This window comes from Saccopteryx bilineata, chromosome 2, assembly GCF_036850765.1.
Source record: "Saccopteryx bilineata isolate mSacBil1 chromosome 2, mSacBil1_pri_phased_curated, whole genome shotgun sequence".
Lineage (NCBI taxonomy): Eukaryota > Metazoa > Chordata > Mammalia > Chiroptera > Emballonuridae > Saccopteryx > Saccopteryx bilineata.
Genome location: NC_089491.1, coordinates 16,147,381 through 16,172,123, shown reverse-complemented (window position 1 = coordinate 16,172,123; position 24,743 = coordinate 16,147,381). Strand labels below are relative to the sequence as shown.

Sequence of the window (24,743 nt, the reverse complement as noted above, 5' to 3'; positions counted from 1 at the left end):
AGCCTTAGTCTTCTCACCTGTAAATGGGGAGATTAACCCTTGCTCTAGCCCTCTCACAGGTAAGTGTAAGGTTCAGATAAGCTTACTGGTGTGAAAGCACTTTGTAGACTCTAAAACAACCTGTGCGCGAGGTATGTGTCTTAGTAATAGTTTATTTTTTAAGGTTAGCAATATCCCTAAGCCAAATGGTATAAATCTCTTCCCTAATTACAGCAGGAAATGAGCACCTTCCCACTGTTACCATGGCTGCCGCTGGTTAGCGGGCACACCAGCCCTCAGCAGGAGCGGCGCGGGCTGGAGCACAGAGCCTTTAGCACCTGCTGAAGGCCAGCTGAAGGAGGAGGCTCTCCAGGGACAGGAGGGGAGATCAGACAGAGCTAGCACACCAGATCGTCCGGGTCACTGCCCTTTAACCTGGTGGAAGTCACTCTCTCCCAAGGTGGTGTACTGAGGAAACTGATCTCTTGAAAAACTTCAAAATGGGTTGCCTGGCCAAATGAGTTTGAAATATGTGCATAGTTGACTCCTTCTACTTTTTTTTTAAAATTCGACATTTCCTAAACTTCTTAATTCCCGGGCACCGCTTCCTTTCCTACATCCCCCTCACAATATTCTACAGAATTCATTTGAGAGAACTCACTTTTTGCTTGGTTTCTACCAAGAGCCTGTATGGTGAGGGGAGTCTTCTAACCTAAAGTTAGTGCGGTCCCCAGACCAGCAACGTTTTATCACCCAGGGCCAGGACACCCTGTTTCTACTGCATCAGAAGCCCAGGGGTGCAGCCCAGCAATATGTGTTCAAAAGCCTTCCAGGGGACTGTGGTGCCCACCCCAGTCTGAGACCCACGCTGTATTCCAGAAATCGGTGTAATGCTTACGTCAGCACAAGGAGGAAACAGGGAATTCTTTTACACCCAGAGGAAGAGGTCCCATTGCTTCTCTGGTTCTTCATTCAAATGGTTACCACAGAACACTTACTAAATGCATACCTTCTGCTCCCCCCCCCCCAGTGGCTACTCAAGACCTAGAGGATAATATGCAGACTGCACATAGGTAGTCAATCCATTCATAGTTCACCTAACATATGGGGTGAATCTTAATTTCAGTAACAGTAAGGAAAACTACTATACATTAAGGGCTAATATTTACTGAGCTCATATGCTAAGGACTCTCTATATAGCTTGGGTGATCCTTACAATAAGTGTGCAGGGAAAGTTTGGTTGTGATCCCCATGTCACAGAGAAGATACAGGGCCATAAGACGATGATGGCATACCTCACTAGGATTTAACACCAGGTCCTCCGGCTCCAAGGCCTGTGTGATCTATATTGATTTCTGTGCTCTCTCTGATTTCTCATTTCTGGATGAAATTCATCTCACCTTCAAGTTTCCAAAAGTAGATGTTGTTTATTGAAATGGAAAATGATTCTCTCCCCCCCTAAATTCAAAGCATTATTGTCCCCCAATTCCCATCTCAAATGCTCCTTCACCTCAGTTCAGCAAATGCTGTGTCATGAGGGGCCGGGCACTTAACCTGCCACTTTGAGAGGGAGGTACACTGGTGAGCAAGGAAAATCAGAGTCCCTGCCGTGTATCTGGGGTCAAGTAGGAAGAGTCTAGGATGGAACAGACAATGGCGAGCATGCCACGTGTCAGAAAAGTGCAGGGCAGGATGCAGTTCAGATACACTACAGGGCAGTGCAGACTGGCCCGTGAGCTGGCCAAGCATTCCTGAGGAATGGTTTGATATAAAAGTTAGAGGGGATATAGAGGAATCCAGGCACAGAAGAAAAGGAATTCTCCTGCCTTCTTCACAGGAATGTACTTCTCTCTTCTTACCTTTGTTGCTATCTGAATTCTATCTTTAGTAAATGGAAAGCATAATAGGATCTGTTTTTATAGGGATGTTGTAAGGATTAAAGGAATAAATAAATATACGTAAGCTTTGACAACTATATCTGGTACATAGGAAATGGTCAATCTATATTAAATATTATTTACATCTCTCTTTTTTTGTTTTCTTACTGGGTGATCTTGAGCAAGTTGCTCCAGGAATAGTGGCAAATTACTAGGAATAAGGGTTTCCGTCTTAGGGCAAGCTTGTAACTGCCCTCCATGTAAATGACCTACCACACAGCTGACCCCCTCCCTTCCTTCAGGTAAATGTGGGGCGTGAGGATCCCGGCACATTTAATACTTGTTGCTGGTTGGTCGCGGTTCTGCAGAGCCCACAGGCTTCTGTTCCCTGCAGATGACAAGCATGCTTGCCAGGGAGTCAGTTTTGTGTGTTGCCAAACCTGTTAATGTCAGTTATATTTGCTATTATTTTTATCATGGAATTAAAAGCAAATAAATTGATGAAATATGAACCTCTTTCCATGGAAACTAATTTGAATTCTGTGAAAAAACATTCAACAAAGACTAATTGCTGAAATCAACTCCCATTTGTTTAAATAAAAGGGATGTGTTTGAGAAAGGTCGGGAGGGTTTATAAAATTCTACAAAGATTTAAATGGTTCCTTAAGAGTCTCTAAACTACTGCTCCACTTTGAATAAACCAAAGTTGGAAATCCTCTACAATGAATGGTCAAGTGGATGCAAGGGAGCCGGTAACACAGTGGTTCTCAACCTTTCTAATGCCGTGACCCCGCAATACAGTTCCTCATGTTGCGGTGACCCCAAACCAAAAAATAATGGTGGCTACTTCATAACTGTAATTTTGCTACAGTTATGATTCGGAATGTAAATACCTGATATGTATTATATATTTTCCAATGGCTTTAGGCGACCCCGCCAGGGTCGCGACCCACAGGTTGAGAACCGCTGTGGTAACATGTCAAATAGACTATATCCACACCGTCCACAAAGATTCTGGCCCTATCTGAAAAGGATGGCCCAGGAATACACATTTACAAGTTTTAAGGTAAAGCCAAATGTGTTTATGTTTGTGTAGCATGATACATTTTAGGATTCCCTATTGTAACATATTTTTTGAATTAACAAATTCTGTTTGGTCTCCAGTTTGTCTGATGAGCCTTGTGTTTTTGAGTTCTTACTATATGCTAAAAGTGGCGTATATGTTCTTTTGTCAATTACTCCAAAAGTTAGGTATTATTTTTATCTCCACCATACCAATTAGAAAACTGCAGCTCAGACACTTCAATCACGTGCCAAGGTTACAAAGCTGGTAATGGCAGTCACGCATCTTGGCGCTTCAGACTTCAGAATCCCAAGTCTAAGTATCTTAAGGCCCACTGCCTCTGCTATATTGTTACATTTTTATTGGGCTCCTTTTTGATCTTCTGTAATAGAAACATCCATTTCTTGGAAGCAGGGAGTGTCTTCACCAAACACCCAGCTGTCTACTACTGCTGTGCTCTTGATTATATTAACATTGTATCTATTCATTTCTTCGCAGCTTATGGAGAGTGTTCATACACATCATATAACTGGCTGGAGCATGAAACTCCATGGGGAAGCTACTATTATTATCTTGGTCATACAGATAAGGAAACAGAAGGCTCAGATAGGTTTGGAGACTTTTGGAGGTCATGCATTTAATAAGTGGCCAAGCAGGAACTGTCTAATAAACTAAACTTGTCTTCAGTTGTGTAAAAAGTCTTATCATCTGCCCCCTGCATGTACCTATGGCAGTGGTTCTCAACCTGTGGGTCGCTACCCTGGCGGGGGTTGAACGACCAAAACACAGGGGTCACCTAAAGCCATCGGAAAATACACAGATGCTCCTGCAGCGGAGGGGCAAGGCAGACTCCTTTCAGGTGGAGGGAAAATACATTTTCCGATGGCTTTAGGCGACCCCTGTGTTTTGGTCGTTCGACCCCCTCCGGGGTCGCGACCCACAGGTTGAGAACCGCTGGCCTATGGAGACGAAATCCAGAAGCAAGTAGGTAAAGGGTTCAGAGAGAAGAATCACAATCAGTGTGGTTATTGAGGGCCATCGTAATAGAGATAATGACTATCTTGGTGGGCAGGCACTTCCCACAGACACCAATTAAACACTGTGAGGAACAGGAAATATGTTAAAAGCTGACATGGGTCCAGGAGCTATGGCCCCAGAACTGGAACTTGAGGTGGACGCCCCCAAGACAACTTCGTGTCAACAAGGTATAATTACGTTGTGGTTGGTGAAGGCCCGGACTGCTGGGTCAAGGTCGTGTGAGCACAGGAAGCAAAAATAAACCAAAGACCAAGAGTCATTGGAAATGCCAATAATTACGCTGCCTGCCTTCTCGAGCTAAGGTTCTGAGGATCTGCTCTGCCTCATGATACTGCAACCTCTACAAAGACCAGGTGACGGGATGGAGGAAGAAACATCGAGTCTCACAGACATTAAGCACCTACTAGGTGCTAGGAATTTTTCTTCATTTCATTGAATTTAATAGAGCCTGAGAAGTATCTATTTTTGCCCCCCCTTTTTTCTTCAGGAGGTACATTTCCAAAGTAACACATAGCAAGAAATACTTGCAGGATTTGAATCCAGGTTGGTTGAAGACAACTCCCTCTTGCAGCTTCCACTCTACCACACTGTCTGAGCCACAATAGTCCGAGGGCCTTCCTTTCGGTCACGGTCCGTTTACAAATGCCCTGAGTGACCTTGAGCATGTCCTTTAACTCCCTCTGGCCTTAGTTTCTTCGATTGTGAATGAGAAGGATGACAGAAACATATACTAAACAGGTGGAAGAGCTGTAGGTTATTTATACAGCAACGGAACACAATTTTAAAAGATTATGTCGACATGCCCTTGGGACCCCATTCTAAGTAGAGAATAATGGATTTGTCCATTCATGAACAAAGGTTTTTGACTAGCTCCCGTGTGCCAGTTACCATGCTGGGAAGGGAGGGACGCTGATGATGGGGTGGAACGTGGGCCCAGGCGCATGCCCAGAGCTGACAGTCTCACAGGACTGACGGGCCTTAGTGAAGAGATAAGCAAAGGAACAATGGTAAATGGAGACTGGGCCTCATTTGGGAAGTCAGTGTGTTGGGAAAGCATGTAAAACAGGTCCCCACACAGGCTTTCTTAAGGACACAGATGCTCCTGCAGCCGAGGGACAAGGCAAACTCCTTTCAGGTGAAGGGAACAGCCTGTGTATAGCCCATGGAGTGGGAGGAAGCCCTGAACACTTAGTGAACCCAGAGTGAAGGGGAGAAAGCCAGCGTCAGCAGTAGGCAGGGCCAGGTCAGCGGTGGGCGGGGCCAGGTCAGCGGTAGGCGGGGCCAGTTCAGTGGGGGCGGGGCAAGGTCAGCGGTGGGCGGGGCAAGGTCAGTGGCAGGGGCAGGTCAGCAGTGGGCAGGGCCAGCGTCAAGGCAGCCCTGCAGGGCAGTGTAGTAAGTATTTGCTCCTCTTTTTAAGAGTGGCGATCAGTCACCACAAGGCTTTACGCAGGTAGGGACAAGATAGAATTTGATTCTTAATTCTGACTGCCTCCTGGAACATAGATCAGAAAGGGATTAGATTCGGAGTGACTTAGTTAAAAGGCCATTGTATTTTGGGGAAAGAAAGATCTCTCAGTGTGAACTCCAGGATACTCATCAAAATGGACTAATTAGCATAATCTCAAAGCAGTGCTGTTCAGAGATCCAAATACTAACCGTGTAGCAATATTTTAGAGTTGAACTGCTACCCCCTCATTCTTTGTGACCTTTCTCCTGAGTTGGCAAGAACCTCAGAGAATCCTGAGCCGCGTTGTCTTCAATTTGTTTTAGAAAAGAAAAAAAGTGTCACTTTATTTTCCCAAATGATTTTTAATTCAGGATTCCATAAAGAAAATAGATAAAAGCAGGGTTGTTGCACCCAGGGTTCCCATGAGTACCTGCCCAGGCCATCAAAGAGTTGGTCTGGCTTACACTGTGGAGAGCTGGGCCTTGAACCCAGGCCCTCTGGTTCAAACCAGTGTCCTTTTCAGCACGCTGTGAGGCTAGAAACTGAGGCTTGGAGGGCAAAACCTTCCCTGTGGGTCCCTGCCTTCCCTTGACCTGTGTAACCACAGTGCCATGGCCTGACACTAGGGCCAGCTTCTGCACAGGCTAAAAGAAATCTACCATGGTGTCCCTGGCATCCCCCCCAAATCCTTATACACGATGAACACCCAATAAATACGTGGTCGGGTGCTGGATCCCCCATTGGCAGGTGTGCTCTGGAAAGGGTCTGTCTGCCCTCATCCTGACAAACACTGAGCCTTGGGTTAATGAGTCTTACTTATCTTGAAACTTCCAAAGCCCGGCTCGAGTAAGCTGGCAGGAAATGCCACATTGACCTGCGCGGAACCTGACCTCTTTCCTCTAACTATAGGAGACGTGACTTAAGTGTCTGCCTGGATTTCTGCCTGGGCTTCTGAACTGATTCAGGGCTTCACAAGTGGGGCCATTTCCTGACTCTCAGCACACCACATTAGAGGCTATAAAACTCTAATGCCCCCTCCCCTGCCCCATGACCTCAATGAGCTAACCCTGCCTTTGGCATCAACATACTCGCAAACCAGGGAACCCAGCCAAGCACAGCTGCCTCGCCTCGCTGTTGCACACTGCTTACAGCCTGGGCAGAGCTGCTGACCACCGAGCCCACCCGCGGAGCCAGGAAGACAATTCCACTCCTGTCGCTTACCTGCCCTGTCACCTTGAACACGTTACCTGCATCACTGACTCATCAGTCCCTCTTCTATGAAACAAATCCAATAGCATCAATTTCACAGAGAGAGTGTGAGGACTAGATGAAAAAATATATGCCGTCACATATTACTGAGCGCTAAGGTGGACTGACACTTTCTATGCCAAACATCAATGCCTGGTAAAAATAACAACATGAAAAGTTGATAACATGTCTCAAGAGTGTTTTCTACCTGCCAGACACTGTTCTAAGCACTTCCTGTACCTGACAACATTTAATCTCCAAAACAGCCTTATGACGTTGGCACTATTATTCGTTCCATTTCACAGATGAGAAAATTGAGGTTCAAAGACGGCAGTAAATTCCTCAGGGTTCCTATGTAAGCAGGTGAGAATGCTGGGATTTGAGCCCAGGAGGTCTGGCTCCCCAGGCACTTTACCTTAGCCAGCTCTAGTGCCTATTATACTAGCTACTGAATAAGCAATCGTTTTGTGCTTGTTGTTATTATCATCATGAATCTTATTTGCCCCATACATAGGATAGTCACCCCTCCCTCTAGTTCTACTCAGTTTACCCCGCAGTACACAATCCCCAGAAAAGACTCTGTTCACCCCCAGTGGCCCACGCCTCTCAGTATTCACACCCTTTGGGCTGCACTTTTGTTCAATACAACATGGTAGAAGCAATGCTCTCTGTCTCCAAAACTAAGTCGGCAGAAGGTTTACAGCTTCCTTTTCGTCTCTCGATGCTGCCATTCTGTAAGAACTCCAGGCCACAGGGAGAGCGTGGGCACAGACACTCTGACTGGCAGCCCTACCTGAGCTCCCTGATGACAGCCTCCATTGACTCCCAGCCCTGGGAGGGAGGCATCTGGGACATCAAGTTCAATCAAGCTCCCAGAAGATTCCAGCGCCAACGAACTTGAGTGACCCCTCAGCTGTGTCCAGTCACCCTACAGAACCATGCAAGACGATAATAAAGTGTTGTTTTGAGCAGTCTATAGTCTTGGGGTGAACTGTTTAGCATCAATATACAGGTCCTAGCATGCCTTGAAACAAAGTTCTAATTATCTATATTTGACTTCTCGCTAAGGTTTATAGGTAAATACCTCTTTCAAGTAACAGTAAGACAATATTTGTTGATCTTGGGCACATTATTTAACTCACTAGGCTCTTATTTGAAAAATAAGAATAGTTAAGACCGTAAGAGCACCTCGTTCAAGGTTACAGTTAAGGAGGAAATTATTTAATTTATATAAGATGCAGAGAAGAGTGCCTGACATTTTGAATACATACACCAAGTGACAAATCTCTCTCCCTCTCTTCCCGTCTCTCCAACCCCCTCCCTCTTAGTGTCTCCTCCACTTTGTTTTAACTGAGCCAGGCACTTACTAGACTTTTTAAATTTTAAAATCTTAATTCTCACACGTAACCTGAAGGCAAGTGTTATCACGCCACATTGCAAATGAGCCGAGGGGCTTAAGTGGAGCCTCCCGGCTGGGAAATGATGGAGCTGGGATTCAGACCCAGTCCACGTGCAACGGTGGCTCTCCCCTCCCCCACCCAGCCTCCCCGGCACCACCCCTCTGTGATCCGAGTCAAAGTCCCTGTGACCCACGTGGTCGGGACGGCATCTGCTCGGCGGACTCGTGGCCCGTGGAGTGTGGCACACACAGGCAAATGGAAGCCTAACCATCAGTTCATTTACAAATCCCAGCTCGCTCAGCGGGTTTGCCCCTCTGTCTGACACGGCTCTGTGGCAGGGAGGTGTCCTGCCTCCTGGTGAGAGAAACACTCATTAAAGCCTGTGATCCAGTTGTCAGGAAGCAGCCCATGGCCAGCAAGGAGGTTCAGCCTCCGAGGGGCCAGCACAGGCCAAGTTTCTGTGCCCCCCTACCCACCCCCAGGAACCAGCATTCCATCCTCCTTAAACACACGTCATTGAGTGACTTGCCCAGGTGGAACCCCAGACATTCTACCCCGGTGCGCGGAGGATGGATGCTATGATTCTGCAGGCGTTCTCATCTCAGATGGAGAGAAGGCAACACTGTGAGCTCCTTCTTTGAAGGCCCTGCTGGTGGAAGGACATCGCTAGCTGTCTACACCTGACAGCTTGTGCAAGAAGAGAAACTTATTCTCAGAAGTGGACATCTGTGCTCAGGAAAGTGAAGAAGCTTGCTCAAGGTCACAGTGCTTGCAAATGGTAGGGCATGATCTCAGATCCAGCCTTCTGATTATTTCTAGTGTTCCTTTCTTATTAAATTTATTGGGGTGACATTGGTTAATAGTGAAATAAGGTTCTGTCCGGCCCCCAGTTTTGTTCTGTCCCCCAGTTTCTTTCTTCCTCCCTCCCTGCTAATGCCTGTCTAGCTATGGAGTGCCCCGGAGCTCGCCCGAGCCTTCCCTGGACCTGGCACGCACGACGGTGCTCGGTGTTCTGTGCTCAGTACCCGGGCTTCCTTTTCACTTTTCATAAATGTCTTCCCGGTCTTGTCGGGCCCTTGGACCCTCCGCTTCATTCTGTAAGGTGACAATCAGCAAAACTGAAGGTGCCCGTGCGTAAAGCCTGGTCATGGTTACCCTTCACCACCAAGCGTGCTTCCAGCGTGGTGGGTCCTGGGGCTGCACGGCTTCTTCACCTAATGCTCCTATCGAACCGAACGGTGTTCACGCTGAACGACATCTCCCCACAGCTCACACGTCCAAGTCCCCACTCAGTACCTCAGCATGTGGCTCTATTCAGAGACAGGGTCTTTAAAGACGTGATGAGGTTAAAGTGAGGTCCCTGAGGGGAGCCCTAACCCACAAGGACTGGTGTCCATAAAAGAAGAGGTGATGAGGACACAGACACACACAGAGGGATGGCCACGTGGACACTCAGGGAGAAGAAGGCCACCTACAAGCCAAAGAGAGGCTTCAGAAGAAACCAACTCTGCCAACATCTCCATCTCAGATTTCTAGCCTCTGGAGCTTGAGAAATAAATAGCTGTTGTTTAAACCACTTAGTTGGTGCTACTTTGCTGTGGCAGCTCAAGGAGACTTTATATATATATATGGAATTTTTCTCGATTGCCAACAGAACTCTTCACTCCTCCTCTAAGAGACATTTTTCACAGCACTGTTTACTGTGTTCATTTCCAATTCTCTCAGACTGCCCGCTGCAGGTCACGTAACAGATGCCAGACGGATCTAAGTGAAATCTACTTCAGACACTCACTCATGGTAGCAGTTGGGGGCGTCTGTTGCAGATGACAAGGGAGCCATTTTGTGACTAAACCTCTTTCTCAGCCCCTGGTTCCGCAGCTTTGCAACAAGGTAGCAACTGCCATCTGATCCACAAAGTAATTACCATAAACTCGGTGCACAGCAACGGGCTCAGAGATGGAAGCAACGGGGAAAACCGGGAGGAGCATGAGTGAGTGTAGAAGAAAGAGGTTTCATAGTGGGAAAAGAGAGGAAAAAATATACTGACTGAGGCAGGGCTTTTAGATGAATGGGAACTTAAAATAAAGAAGCCTTATGTATTGGCTGCTGCAATCAGGGAAGACTTCATAAAAGAGGCAGCATTTGAACTGTTTAGAAAAATGAGATTAAAATGGGTGCTTGCATGGGGGTGTTGCTTAGACAAGTACAGTGATTTTTAAATTGAGTGCACATAGTGTGATCAGGTGGTGGTGCAGTGGATAGAGTGCAGACCTGGGAGGACCCAGGTTTGGTTCAAAACCCCAAGGTCACCACTTGAGTGCAGTCTCATCTGGCTTGAGTGCGGGCTCACCAACTTGAGCACTTGTGGGATCATAGACATGACCCCATGGTTGCTGGCTTGAGCCCAAAGGTCACTGACTTAAGCGAGGGGTCAGTCACTGGCTTGGTGAAGCACCCCAGCCAAGGCAAGTGTGAGAAAGCAATCTATAAACAACTAAGGAGCCACAACTAAGAGTTGATAATATTTATCTCTCTCCTTTCCTATATGTTTCTGTTTCTCTCTCTTAAAATAAATAAAAATAAGTGGAATACACAAAGAGCATGGTGATTAAGAACATAGTATTTAGCCTGACCTGTGGTGGCGCAGTGGATAAAGTGTCGACCTGGAACGCTGAGGTCGCCAGTTCAAAACCCTACACTTGTCTGGTCAAGGCACACATGGGAGTTGCTGCTTCCTGCTCCTCCCCTCCCCCACCCTCTCTTCTCTCTAAAATGAATAACTTTTAAAAAAATAATAAATTAATAAAGAACATAGTATTTAGATTTACAAAGTTGGGGCATTTTGTCTCTTCCTGTTACGTCAGGGTTCCCAAACCTCAGTGCCTCAGTGACTTCTAACTTCATTGCAGGGACCGCTCTGTGCAGGAGCTCCCCCATCCCTGATAGCACCGTCAGAAATGTCTTCAGGCAGTTCTAAATGGGCCCTGGGACAAAATCACCTCCAGTTAAGAACCACTGACTTGTACTCCAATCACTTACCTTGTTTGAGCTTCAGATTTCTGGTCTGTGTGACGGGGGGGTAACAATCATGTACACTAATACGTGGCTGACATAGAATCTGTTCAGTGAATATGACTTAGCCTCGAACTTTTTAAGAGTGTATCTCTTTTCAAATAGTATTGAACGTGGAGCGCCCCCCCCCCCCCCCCCCCCCGCCAATAGTAAATACGAGACAATGAGAGCAGAGCTGCCTTGGCTGAAGCAGAGCGGGGAGCCCACACAAGGCCCTGCTTGCCACCCCCAGGTGCCTCAGCTGCGTGGCACCGCCCCCGCAGTGAGTGACCGCCAGCGAGCAGCGGCCTGAGCCTGCAGCGGCGGCGGAAGCGGGCGGCGCTCACCTCTCTCTAGGCAGCTGGTGGTGGGGATTGTGGCGGCAGCGGACGCTGAGGCCGAAGAGCTTGCGGGCGGTGCGCTGGATCTTCTGCCTCTGGGCCTCCATGGAGCTCTGCAGGAGCTTGTAGCGGTTCTGCAGGTCCCAGTCGTTGCCCCAGTGCTGATGGATGCTTCCGATGGTCAGGAAGTGGTTGCTGGGGAGACGCTTCATAAATGATTTAAACTCATCTAGCGGGAGACAAAGGCCAGGAGAGAAGGGCTGAGCGTGATAGCCCCCTTCTGAGGTCGCCCACCCACCAATAAAGCAGGCCTGCAAGTAAAACGGACTTTGCTGGAAGCCTGCAGAACACGGCGCCAAGCCAAGCCTGCTCCGCTCCCAGAAGGGAGTGCAGAGGCCACTGCGTTCTCCGTGCAGGTTCTTCTACTTTGCCGGGGCAGGAGGGTACCGCATCCTGGTGAAGACTGGGCTTCCCAAACTAATGTCATATGAATGCCAACTGGGTGACAATGTCCACATTTCACTGAGTCTGTATTTCCTCAGAACCCATCAAACCTAATTTTTATCCAACCCTACATAGAAAGCCACAACCACATGCCTTCAGTAGAATGGGGGCTCTACAACTGAGTATGAAGGAAACAGTGTTAATAAATTCTAGCCAGATCCTGCTACGTGCTGCATGACCAAGCCCCGGGACCTGCTCTCACTTTGGATTACAGGGACGTAGCAAGCGATGGACAGGCAGTAAAAGCATATTTGCACCGACTACAGCATTCCCTTTGATGTGATCTTCAGGTTTGACAGGGAGCCGAAATGGATCGACCTCCCCACGGCGTGACCCGGTCTTGCAGGAAGCTGTATGTGCATGCCCTCTTACGTCGTGGACCATTTTGGGAAAACCCTGGCGTCTCCCGGGGGCAGGTTTCTGCCTCTGTGATACTGAGTTTCCCGGTGTCAGCATGTGCTACGACTTGACACAGACTTAGAAATTATCTGGGTCAGCACTCCCGTTCTGCATGTAGGGAAACTGAAGCGCGAAGTGAGAGGAGGACTTTCCGAAGGTGGAACAGCCCGTGGGTGCCGAGAGGCAGGGCTGCAGCCAGAGCTGCTGGTTTCCCGTCTGATTCTTATGGGGCCCCTCTGCCATGCCCACCCCCTACCCCCACAACCACTGGGAAAAATTAAAGAGTTAGAGGTGAATTGTTTTGCAGGTAAGAGGGTAAATTTGATTAGATTATACATGTAATAAAATACATATGCGTATGTATTTTGAGTCGAATTATTTCCAAAGACCTCCCAGGAAATGTCAGGTCCATTAGGCATTCATTTTATTTTTTAAGAAAATGCTGACATCACTCTCAGTCAGCACCAGGTGCAGCCTGAAACACCTAACCAGATACAGCAGACCTATGAGGTGGGTACTTTTAGCGCCCCCTCTCATAGGAACGAGGGCACCAAGAAGTTAATTCACTTGCCAAGGTCACACAGCCGGTCAGGATGGAAGCAGAACCCAAGACTGGCTCTGAATCCAGTGCTCTTACTTAGCCTGTTACACGTACCCTTGACACAACAAGACAGCCCGGGTGCTGGGAGAAACAAAGAAGTAAAAAGGGCGGAGAGCTTACATACAGGAAAGCTCCCTGACTCCTGGGGAGCTCAGGCACCTCAGTCCAGACAGGCGGACACACACGCCTGCACACCGCCTCTCGCCCACCCAACGGCTGCCGGCCGGGCTTCTCTCAACGCTTCCGTTTCCTCATCTGCCAAGCAGGTATCAGAGCATCTAATTCAAATGTGGAGAGGGTGACATGGGGCGGTATCTGCCTAAATAGTTCCCAAAACACAGACAGGGCTCAGAGGATGGCAGCGGAAGACTGACAGGCTAAGCTGGGGCTGCACTGACTGTTCATTCCGAGAGCACGAGGCAGGCGGGGCACCGGCTGTGGGCTCCGCCGCTCTGGCCGGCCCAACTCCTCCCGTGGACGACACGCAGCTCACCCAAGAGACGGCTCCGCTGGCCTCAAAGGACGTAACAGTCCTTTCAATGAACTCGAATTTGGGCCAGATAAAAAAAAAACCACACACACACACCTGTATTTCCCCATGTATAAGATGCACCTTAATTGTGGGGCCCAGAATTTGGAAAGAAAAAAAATGTATTACACAAAGTTATTGAACTCAAGTTTTATTCATCATAAAATTCATACAGCTCTTCATTACTGTCAAAACCCTCATCTTGTCCTCATCTGTGTCTGTTGACGAATCACTGTCTTCCACAATGAGTGCAAAAACAAGCGCAAAAAAGCAGGAAATGCAAGTAAAAAAAAATCTACAAGAACTGTATAAGACGCACCCAGTTTTTGGACCCCAAATTTTTTGGAAAAAGGTGTGTCTTACACATGGGGAAATACAGTAATTTAAAAGTTAAAATGATTCACTTTCTCGAGGGAAGGTGGAAGGGTCGCCTCCACAGCAGGACACGCAGACCCCCATTCGCATGTGTCAGCACAGTCCTGTTTAACCGCCGCCACGCGGGGGCCAGCCAGGAATCAATGGCTTTCACCTTTGGCTGGTCGGGAATTCCCCTAAACGACCTCGTGCTGAATGCCCCCCCCCCAACTCCCTGGTTACAAGAGGAGAATGAGAAGGGGGAAGAACACATACACAAGCTACACAGACACGTGCAGATGGATGATTTGTCTTAGTGGGTGAGCACGTTTCAAACGGGTCAGGACAGGATAGCAAGCGGGCACGTGTGCCCCAATGGGAGAACACGGCGCTGCTCATGGCCGCGGACCATTCGGCGTCCTGTGTCTCCTCACCCCCGACCTCACCCCCAGCCCACTCAAAGCAGTTTCTTTTCCTGGGGAATGAGAATCCTGTGCTAAAGACCCTGACTGCTGGGGCACAGGGCTTACGTTCTCCCTGGCTTTTTAGAGGTGGGGAGAAGCTCTTTGCAAAAAACATTTTACCGAATGCTTCTTTTGTTGGAGGCCAAATAATCAACACAATACATTTCCATCCTGAACCCTCTTCTCCTGTCTGCACGCCCAGGATTTCAAATGCACTAATGGGTGCAGGTTCAGGAGGCATCCGCAGCTCCCCTGGAGCTGCGTGACCTTCTCGGGGCAGAATCGCCCAGGCAGCACCTGCGCTCAGGGCCGGTGCTGGACCCAGAGTTCATGGAAACCAGTGCTTTTCAAATGCAGCTCAGCAGAGCCCAGCTTTTATCTGTGGTACACAGTGGCTCCAAGGTACGATTTTGTTTGATCAAAGGGTTTCTTGGCTACATATTTAAATAAATTCCAAAATTAAACACATAAACATGTCCTCTCATTTATCAGATGAGGGAACTGAGGTCTGAAGGTAAAGCAGAATTAATAAGGCACAGAGAAGCCGCTGTGAGCACTGGGTTTGGAACCAGGGATTCCATTACCGACTCAGTCATTTACTATGTAACCCTGGGGAAGACACTGGGTCTTGGCACCCTCCCTCCTGCATACTATAGGAACATCATTACTTACTTTAATGCAGTTCTTGTAATAGATTTAAAGAATATAAAGCTGTTTTAAAAACAGTAATGCTCTCTGTGCACGTCCATTTATTTAACAGATATCTGAACACCCATCATACGCCAGTAGTTGGCATCGCTTCGTGGAAGTCTCAAGGATTCCTGAGCTTCTCACGTCCGAAACTGAATAGTTTTCTTTCCAAACCTTGCAGGGTGTTCTGGCTCGGTGGACAGCACTAACATCCATTAAAGTGTCTGACAAACACGCCAACAAGGAGTTCTGGATCTCATCTCACCCTTCCTTTCGCAAGTCCCTTGTGAACAGCTCGGTGTCGCTCCAGACTTCCTGTCTCCACTCCCCATCCCACCGCCCCACCCCAAGCACTAGGCCCCTGGTGACAGCCACCCGCCAGCCAGCCCGCGCTCTCTCATCTCGACGCCACAGTCGGACACATAGAGGTCAGCGCTTCCTCGGGGTGACCTCCCTGGCTTTCCTGACCACCTCACCCTCCAGCTCTACAGGATTTGCTCATAGTAGCTTCTCACTCTTCACACGGGTATGATCAACATGCCAATTATTTGCAAGGTTAGATGACTAATGCCTGGCTTTCCCATTAGCCAGAAGCTGCGTGGGGACCGTGACCCATTTTAAGGGTTTAGGGTGACTGACCTTCCTCCCCTGAGCCATGACAAGCAGGAAATAGTGAAGTTACCTGAGCAGAGACTTCTAACTTTGACTGTTTGTGAATTCTCTGGATATCTGTATCAATATCTACATACATATATAGATATAGATATATGTATTTACACATATATATGTGTGTTTATTTGGAGAGGTAGGCAGACACACAGATTCGGGAATTAATACAAATACCTTTGACTCTCCAGAGGCTTCCTAGGTGCTGTGTGGGATCACTCCCTCTGTCTCCTGGGTCTACCAGAGACAGTGCATCATGGACTGGGTCTACCAGAGACAGTGCATCGTGGACTGGGTCTACCAGAGACAGTGCATCGTGGACTGGGTCTACCAGAGACAGTGCATCGTGGACTGGGTCTACCAGAGACAGTGCATCGTGGACTGGGTCTACCAGAGACAGTGCATCGTGGACTGGGTCTACCAGAGACAGTGCATCGTGGACTGGGTCTACCAGACACAGTGCATCGTGGACTGGGTCTACCAGAGACAGTGCATCGTGGACTGGGTCTACCAGAGACAGTGCATCGTGGACTGGGTCTACCAGAGACAGTGCATCGTGGACTGGGTCTACCAGAGACAGTGCATCGTGGACTGGGTCTACCAGAGACAATGCATCACAGGGCCGCAAACTTGGTTACATGACTCATTGTTCCATCCCGTGGAGCTGTGCCATGTGCCTGCCCCGTGACAGCTACTAGCCCTTGCTCCGGACTCCCCCGAGTGGAAGGGCCGGAGTGGGGGTCGGTGAGTTCTCTAGACCTGGCTCGGGGCCATGCGTGCAGCAGGATGACGTTGGGCTCTCTACCTGAATTCTCCAGGTCCTTATACGCTTCGGCCCAAGACCTGGCCATGCTGGCCAGCGTGTACTCCATGACCTGGATGTCGGTGAGGGGGCAGTTGCACTGCGGGAACTCGTCGGCGCACCGGCAGCCGCACTGGCTCTCCTGACACACATACTCGCCCTCGCCGTTGCACATGATGTAGCTCAGGGCCGACTGCACGAACTTCTCCTGCAGGTACTGAGGGAAGATGATCTGCAGGCCTGACGGAGGACAGCGAGGAGGGGAAACAGAGAGGTTAGAAAAGGTGTTTCATTAGCAGCTTCGAAAGGTGGCGCGTAGGAACCCGAAGCTGCTAGCTCTCTCCCTGTGTGCTGTAACCAAAATGTCCCCGAGCCCGCCCAGCCCCAGACAAGGCACCATCACAATCGGCGAGGCCTCCGGGGGGCACCGCTTCCACTGGGATATCTCGGGTCACGACCTCGGCCATCTCTGAAAGGCACACTCTATTCCGGTGCATTAGGACTGAGGTCCGGTACAGACCTTTTCCATTTGAAGAGCATATGCTTATTGAAAGCACAAGATTACTGTGTATTTATTTTTTCTTATTCCCTTCATTTCTTTCCTTTCCCTTTCTTCAGATATTTATGAACCCTATTTATGAAGCACAAGTCCCGAGCTAGGCGCTAGGTCTGTAGAGATAAAAAAACAAACAAAAACAAAACCCACAATCCCAGCCCGTGGGGAGTTTACAGTATCATCAGCAGGGACCGACATGGGCACACATCATCATAACACAGCTTTATGGACCTGAAGCAAAGACGGCCGTGGGCGGCCACGGGCAGCAGAGACTGCAAATCACGTTGCTTGGGGAGCAGGGAAACCTTTGTAGAAGAGATGGTGTTGGGGCTGGGTGGAAAGTGAGTAAGAGATCATCGCGTCGAAAGAACAGAAAGCACAATCTAAAAAGAGAGGAGCAGCAAGAACGAAGACACAATGTATCTGTGAATGACGTGAATTTGGATGGTGGTGGCGGGGTGGGGGGTGCTCTGGAACAGCTTTTAGAGAGGAGCAGATGCCAGGGGGCAAAGTGCTTAATTACATCCTGAGGAATCTGAACTGGCTTCCGCGGATAACGGGGATGCTTGGGTGAGTTTCAAGGGTAAGAACGATAGATGAGGAGTGGTGTAATTTCAGAAGACCACTGGATCATAAAAAGTAAAATACCAGTACAAATGAAATCAGAGCGAACTAATTTTCTCTCTTTTGCTCTAAAAATGAAGAGGCCCAGGGCCCACCATGGGAAAGTTACAGGGTGAGCCCTCTGGACACCATCTGATGACCTTTTTCTCTATGCATAATTAACCTCGGAGCCTCCACCCTCGGAGCAGTGATGGAGAAGGGCGTGTCTGGGCACGAGCACTACTCCTGTACTGGAAATGTCCACAGAGCAAGCTATTGCCTATGGTTCCCTGACGGAAGGACGGCTCTGGGCTAAATTAGTTCATGAACATGGTTTCACCTGGGACATTACCCTCCACCGCATCTGGAGCTGCTGAGAGCTTTAGCCACCAATGTGTAGGAGCCGAATGGTTTTACAACCCACTGTGTAAAAGAGAGCTGTTATTTGGATTAAACTATTTTATCATTCATGCTTCAGGGACACCCTGTACCTTCCTCATCGGGGATCCACTGAATAAGTTCAGCATTCCTCCCACTCTCTGCTTCACAGTTGCGTTTCTTGATTTTTATCTTTCCCTCACTCACCTGCATATTATTTTAAGAAATTGAAGCTCCATCACTTCAACTTGTCTTCATGTGGCATCTCGGAAAGACTGTGTGAGAGGGGCATTGTGGGAGTGAAGATGGAGCCTCCAGCACTCCACATGTAGGAAACCATAATAAGGTAGCGAAAAACGGGGCTCCTCTTCTTACTACTCGACTCACCTCAAGCACGTTGTTCAACCTCTCTAAGCCTCCACTTTTTTCTTTTTTAACTTAGAAAATTACATTTAATGGGGTGACATTGATCAATAAGAGTACATGGGTTTCAGGTAAACATTTCCATAGCATTTGAACTGTTGATTGTGTGCTGTACCCATCACATCATTTTCTGTCACCATATATTTGTCCCTCTTTACACTCTTCCCCACCCCCCACCCCAACCCCTGGTAACCACTTCACTTTTAACCATGTCCATAAGCCTCATTTTTATCTCCTACCTATGTGTGAAATCATATAGTTCTTAGCTTTTTCTGATTTACTCATTTCACTTAGCATAATGTTCTCAAGGTCCATCCACGTTGCCGTAGATGGCAAAATGCCATCATCCACTTTCTCTTTAATACAATGAAAATACTTTTAGTACCTACATCAGAAGGTTGGTGGAAGGACTAAGGGAAAGAATTCCTGCAAAATGTCTCGAACAGTTCCTGGCACAGAACAAGCAAACAGTGAATGTTTAATTACGTATTCTCTATCTTTGATGATGGAGGCGACAGTGTTAGCCTTATGATTAAAGTGTTTAAATGTTTCAACAGAACCTACAGAAGAAAGGAACAATAGCTGCAGGTAAATCAGAAGAAAATAACACTCAGAAGGCAGTCTTTAGATATTTGGAGAGATTTCACAAGAAGGAGAGTTTAGAGTTCTATGCCTGTTGGATTAGCAATGGAGGGAGGGCTGTTCAGGAAGGTGGAGCCTACGTGCATATGCATGGAAGGGGTTCTAACACACAGAGCCGCACAGCTTGGGCAATGCGCCTCGCAAGCCTGGGTGAGGTCCACGCTGAGGAGCAAAGGGGTCCACATGAGTTTGAGTGACTGCTCAGAAGGGCTTCCTATACAGGGATCTCATTCAAATATCAAAAGGTGGGCAAAATAAATCAAACCAAGCAGAAAAGTCCCTTCCCAACCAAGTCTACAATTTTTTTCCGAGTCTGCATTATTGAAACATTTTATCTGTATCACCATTTTCACTTCCAAAGCAAAATTTATTTTTAGCTGATCTCAATCCCCTATAGGCATCTGAGTCTATGGATCGGGGTTAAGTTTCTGTTGCTTAAAGGAACTCTATAGACTATACTCGCAGTCCTATTTTTCTAGCTTGCTCATCACTTTCATTCTCCCTTTTGTAGGGGATAAAATATTCTATTCTTGGTCCCAGCCCAAAAGGAATTTGGGGAGAACATTTTTAGAAAACTGCGTCAAATCGTTTCTCCGTTTGGCAAGGATACAAAAGGCAATATTACCTACTCGATTTAAAGCAACCGAAACAGATGAAGTTTGGGGTGTGGGGTGCGGGGGGTGGGGTGAGGGTCTGGGAGCAGCTGAAACACAAAACGGGCTGCTCTTTAAAAATGGAAACTCGGAACACGTGAGCTGTCTCTGAGGCAGAATCTCCTGGGCAAATTTGAAAGAGAATAATGAAGACGTAGCAATTAAAAAGCACTTTTCTGCAAAAATGTCATTACTGTTTAAAGTTACATAACCATTTCTACAGCAGCGAAGGTTCACGTACAAGTCACCGCCAGAGTCGTCTCCCAGTGACCTGTGTCCAACAAAGAGGCCCATTGCTGACCTCCGAGATGGGCGCCCAAGTCCTGCGGGCTTCAATGGGAGTTGTAAATAATTTGGAGGGAGATTTGGCCTCTAGAGCCACTCTTGAAAGATATACAGCTGCTGGCTGGGTTGGAATATTCTGTCCCCACAGTTTCCAAAGAAACACACACAGAGAGAGAGAGAGAGAGAGAGAGAGAGAGAGAGAGAGAGAGAGAGAGGAGAGAGAGAAAGGAATACTGGGAGAGAGAGACACAGAAAGAAAGGCCACCATTATTACCAAGCATATAAATTTTGCTTCGCAAAACCCAGGAAGGCAATAGCTAGGAGTTTCATTTGAACACCAGTTCACCCACGCTGCACATATGGAATATTTTCCCCTCAACCTCACTATACTTTGAAAAAAAAAAACCACCAAAAACATCTTGTTATACTTGAAAATGAAATGTTTCAGTGTTCCGCAGAGCGAGTGGGCAATGTCGGTGTGGGAACAACCCACGTCGTCTTCTCTTTTCCGGCTTTTTGCTCCATTTTCCTCAGTCCCTCCTCCCCCCTCACGTTCCACATATCCATCTCACGATGTTTTTCCTATTTCCCATGCCCTCTGAGATAGGACTTCTCCTGCCCACTGGCACAGGGTGGACTGGCTCTATCTCCTTGCCTCCTTCGTTCCCCTGATCTCCACACATCCTCTTCCTTATTCAGAACACACCGGGCGCCCCGCCACTTCTCAGCCCCGCCGTGTGCCATCACATCTTTCCTGTGGTCTTTGCACTTGTCCTTCCTTAAGCCTGGGATACTCTTTTCCCCAGTCTGTGAATGGCTGCCTTGTCCTGCATTCCGACCTTCCCGGACCACCCAAGTTAAAACGCCTCTTCTATTTCTTTCAGAGGATTTGTTTCTTACTGAAATGATTCTATGAATTTGTTTTTAATGTCTATGTTTCCATCTCTCCATTAGAGAATGAGCTTTAGGGGCCAAGGCCTTGCTTGTCCACAACAGACCCAAGTGTACATTAAAACCAAGCCCAGGGTAGGATCCATAAAGTCATTTGAATGGAAAAACAAAAAAACATATATATAAAAAAAACCTATTCTCTTTTTTATTTCATTAGAAAGAAATGTCGCCCCATTAGATTCTAGAAAATGGTAGAATTAAAAAGCTAGTGGCCTGCCCCAAGCTCGACAACTAAAATGACAGACTCAGGACTCAAATCCAGGAATTCCAACAGGGTTATGAAACACTTGAGGGCCCTCCCACCTCGCCAGGGGGCCAGTGAGAAAGCTGAGACAAAGTCCTGCCATAGTGTTCTAACGGTAGTTCCAGCACAGAGTGGCCTCTGGGAATGTTGTAGCCTCTCCAAACGCATGTTTCCTTCTCCTGTGAAGTTAAAATCCCAATGACCATGTTTGGAGGATGTTATGAGGAGTAACTGATGGAAGAAAAGGCATAAACATTACTTAAACAAAAACCTGGCTGCCATGGGCTGAATGTTTGAATCCCCAAATTCATATGTTAAAACCTAACCACCCCCCAATATGATAGAGTGAGGAGGAGGGGCCTTTGGGAGATGATTAGGCCATGAGGATGGGGCCTCCATGATAGGATTAGTGCCCTGATAAGAAGAGAAAGAGAAAAGAAAACTCTCTCACTCGCTCCATTCCTTTCTTCCTTCTTTCCTTCCTTCCTTCCTTCTTTCCTTCCTTCCTTCCTTTTTTCTTCTCTTCTACTCTCTTCCCTTCTTTCCACATATTTTGCTGAAGCCCTATTATGTGTCAGGCACCGTGTCATGGATACCAGGGTGAATAAGGCAGGTAACTCCCTGCCTTTGCAGACCTCACAGTGTAGGAAGGAGATAGATGCTTGGATGCAGTTAGACCAGCGCTGTGCCAGAAGCACAAGGTTGCTAGGGAACAAGAGGAAGAACAACTAACCCAGATTGAAGTAGGGGTGGTCAAAGAGGCTCTCCTAGAGGAAGAGGCATTTAGGCTGAGACCTAATGGATTAGGAGGAATTGGAGGATGAAGAATCCACAGAAAGAGTCATTTAGACAATGAAAACACCATGGGCGAAGACCTCAGGCAGCAGAATTTCCAACTCAGAATGAACTTAGCAATCACCTTCCTTTCTGATTAATGTTCATCATTTTTGTTTATTTACTTGCTTCCAAGTTCCCTCAGGAAGAGAAGAAAGAGTTCTCATGCCTCAGAGAAGATGACTGAAGGGAGGAAAGACCTAGAGCAGAGATCTGTCAGCTCATGAGAGGGACAGCCTTTCTTACAGCAACTAAAGTCAAGGATCCTTGCTCCGTACAGGCAGGGAGTATGCCTGAGAGTCAGGAAAAATAGAAAAAATAAAATAATCATAATGATAATAAAAGAGGGCTCACTGTGATATTGAGTTTCAACCACTGGGAGTGCTAAAGTAATGAGAACTTATAGGGAAACCTTCTATTGCAGTGGTCCCCAACCTTTTTTGGGCCACGGACTGGTTTAATGCCAGAAAATATTTTCACGGACTGTCCTTTAGGGTGGGATAGATAAATGTATCACGTGACCAAGACAAGCATCAAGAGTGAGTCTTAGATGGATGTAACAGAGAGAATCTGGTGATTTTTTAAAAATAAAACATCGTTCAGACTTAAATATAAATAAAACAAAAATAATGTAAGTTATTTATTCTTTCTCTGCAGACCGGTACCAAATGGCCCATGGACCAGTACTGGTCCATGGCCTGAGGGTTGGGGACCACTGTTTATTGGATCCCTGGAGATCTTCAATAACATTGTCAGTACTATTATTGTCTAAAGAAAGCACCTGGTATAGGTGGCTGTGCTCATTGAGGCTGGGCAACATTTAAAGTCAAGAAAAGAAGACCCAGTCAACAAAAGCAAAAGGGGCCCCTACCACCTGGCAATTCCAGTCCAACCCTCCTCTCTGAGCATGATCCTCCTCTTTTGCTGATAAGAAACTCTTAGCTTCTTCCTCCTCCCTTAAATACTACATGGGGAACTGTTGAAGGAGATGCTTCCTACCTTCTAAAGACACAGAGGGGCTATTGGGAGATTCAAAACTAAGGCATAAAATCCAAAAACATTATACAAAGAGCTTAATTGATAATAAAAAGTAGCATCATGTCTGGTGCACAGTAGCAGACTGTGTTGAATAAATATATTTCAAGTAGGGAATGTCAGTGATCTATTATGAAGATGAAAGAGGATAAGGCTGGAGACAATAATTATGGGAGACTGTGATGTGTGTGGAAGGTGGGCAGAGTCATGAAACACAGGCACGGCTTTGAATGGATAAAGGGCATCCACCCTGTTCCACGCAGAGGGCTTAGTGTGCGCAGAGGCTAGTATGTGAGTACCCCCCGATCAATTTAAGTCTTGTTCAAAGCAAGGACCCTATATCTTCCTGCTTCTTCTTTTCTCAGCTTTGTTTTATTTTAGTCTATATCTTAATTGCTTAACATGCACTATTTTTGATGGATTCACTCTTTTCTGACCTATTTCATTAGCTAGTGAATGCATGATCTTGCACAGCGCTAAGAGGAAGGAGGAAGCAGGTAGGAGGTTAGGTTCTATTTTGGTTGAATATAAATATTTTTCTGTCCTGTTCCTGCATCAGAATGTGGCCCCCTGTAGGTACCTCTGAACCTTACAGGAGTCCCAGCTGTTGTCTTGTACCTGCTAAGTTCTGCTTGTCAAATTCTGCTTCTGAAAAGCATGAGGCGGGGAGAAACACAAGGACTGCACCTTTTGCAAAAAGGCATCCTGATACCCTTTCCTGAGCAAACCCAGGGATTTCAGACTGGCAGATAGAGGGCTTTATGGCTCCAACAGCCATTGTGAACTCCAGCGTAATGAAGGCATGCAGGTCAATTACCCATCTGTTTGTGTTTCTATTGCTGTGAGTTACGGTATCCGTCGCTGACAGCTCATTGGAGTGGAATGAAAATAAGACGATAATTCACCGGGTGAAACTGTGCAGAAAGGGCAAAAAGGCTATGATCTCATTCAGAAGTTCAGCCCTGTCTCCATGATGGGTCACTTGCTCTCTGGGAAATAAAGAAAGGCAGCTACCTGGGGGGGGAAAGTGGGTGGGTTCTGGCTCCCCCTTCTGGGGAGACTAACATTTTCTGTTCTAACGGATCGCCGTCCACTCTGTGGGATCTTAGGGAGTAGACTTGGAGGAAGGATGCAGGCATGTGAAATTCAGCACGACAAAACCAATACCTTATAACTATCAGAAGTCATGAGCTTTGATGGGACAGGTGGCTTTAGTGGGTAGAGAAATCCCTCCTCTTCACTAAAAGTGCACAAGCCGGATTGGAAAGTTGCCACAGTAAGAATGTTCTAAATAACCCAAGGTCCAAATGGCATGTGGTATGTTGTATTGTCATTGATACATATCCAGTGCCCCTCCCTGCAGTGTCTTCCCTTTGAAAACATTATACACCCCTACCATCTGAAACCAGGTGGCTTCACACAATGTGTTTTGGCCAATCAAATGGGAGTGGAAGTGATAAGTAAAACCTCTAAAATAAAGCTGTAAGACCCAGCACGTGAGCTTATCAGTCTGTCTTTCCCCGTCCCCCCAGGAACAGCGAGGCCCCCAGAGGGGCAGAATCCCCGCTGACTGGGACCACACTGTAGCATCAGTAAGAAAGGAGAGTTTACTTTTGCGAACCACTGAGATTCGGGGTTGTTTGTTAGCACAACATAACCCAATCCACACTGACAGATACCAGAGTG

The 24,743-nt window shown here is 47.3% G+C and overlaps 1 protein-coding gene across 1 annotated transcript in view; it reads right to left on the bottom strand.

The window, feature by feature from the left end:
• Nucleotides 1–24,743, bottom strand: part of BRINP1 (BMP/retinoic acid inducible neural specific 1) — a 185,606-nt gene that overhangs the window by 14,433 nt on the left and 146,430 nt on the right. Inside the window, exons 6-7 of the mRNA XM_066256381.1 lie at nt 16,457–16,693; nt 11,451–11,673 (exon numbers count right to left, since the gene is read on the bottom strand). Of these exons, the coding sequence (XP_066112478.1) occupies nt 11,451–11,673; nt 16,457–16,693 (460 nt within the window). The remainder of the gene's footprint in view (nt 1–11,450; nt 11,674–16,456; nt 16,694–24,743) is intronic.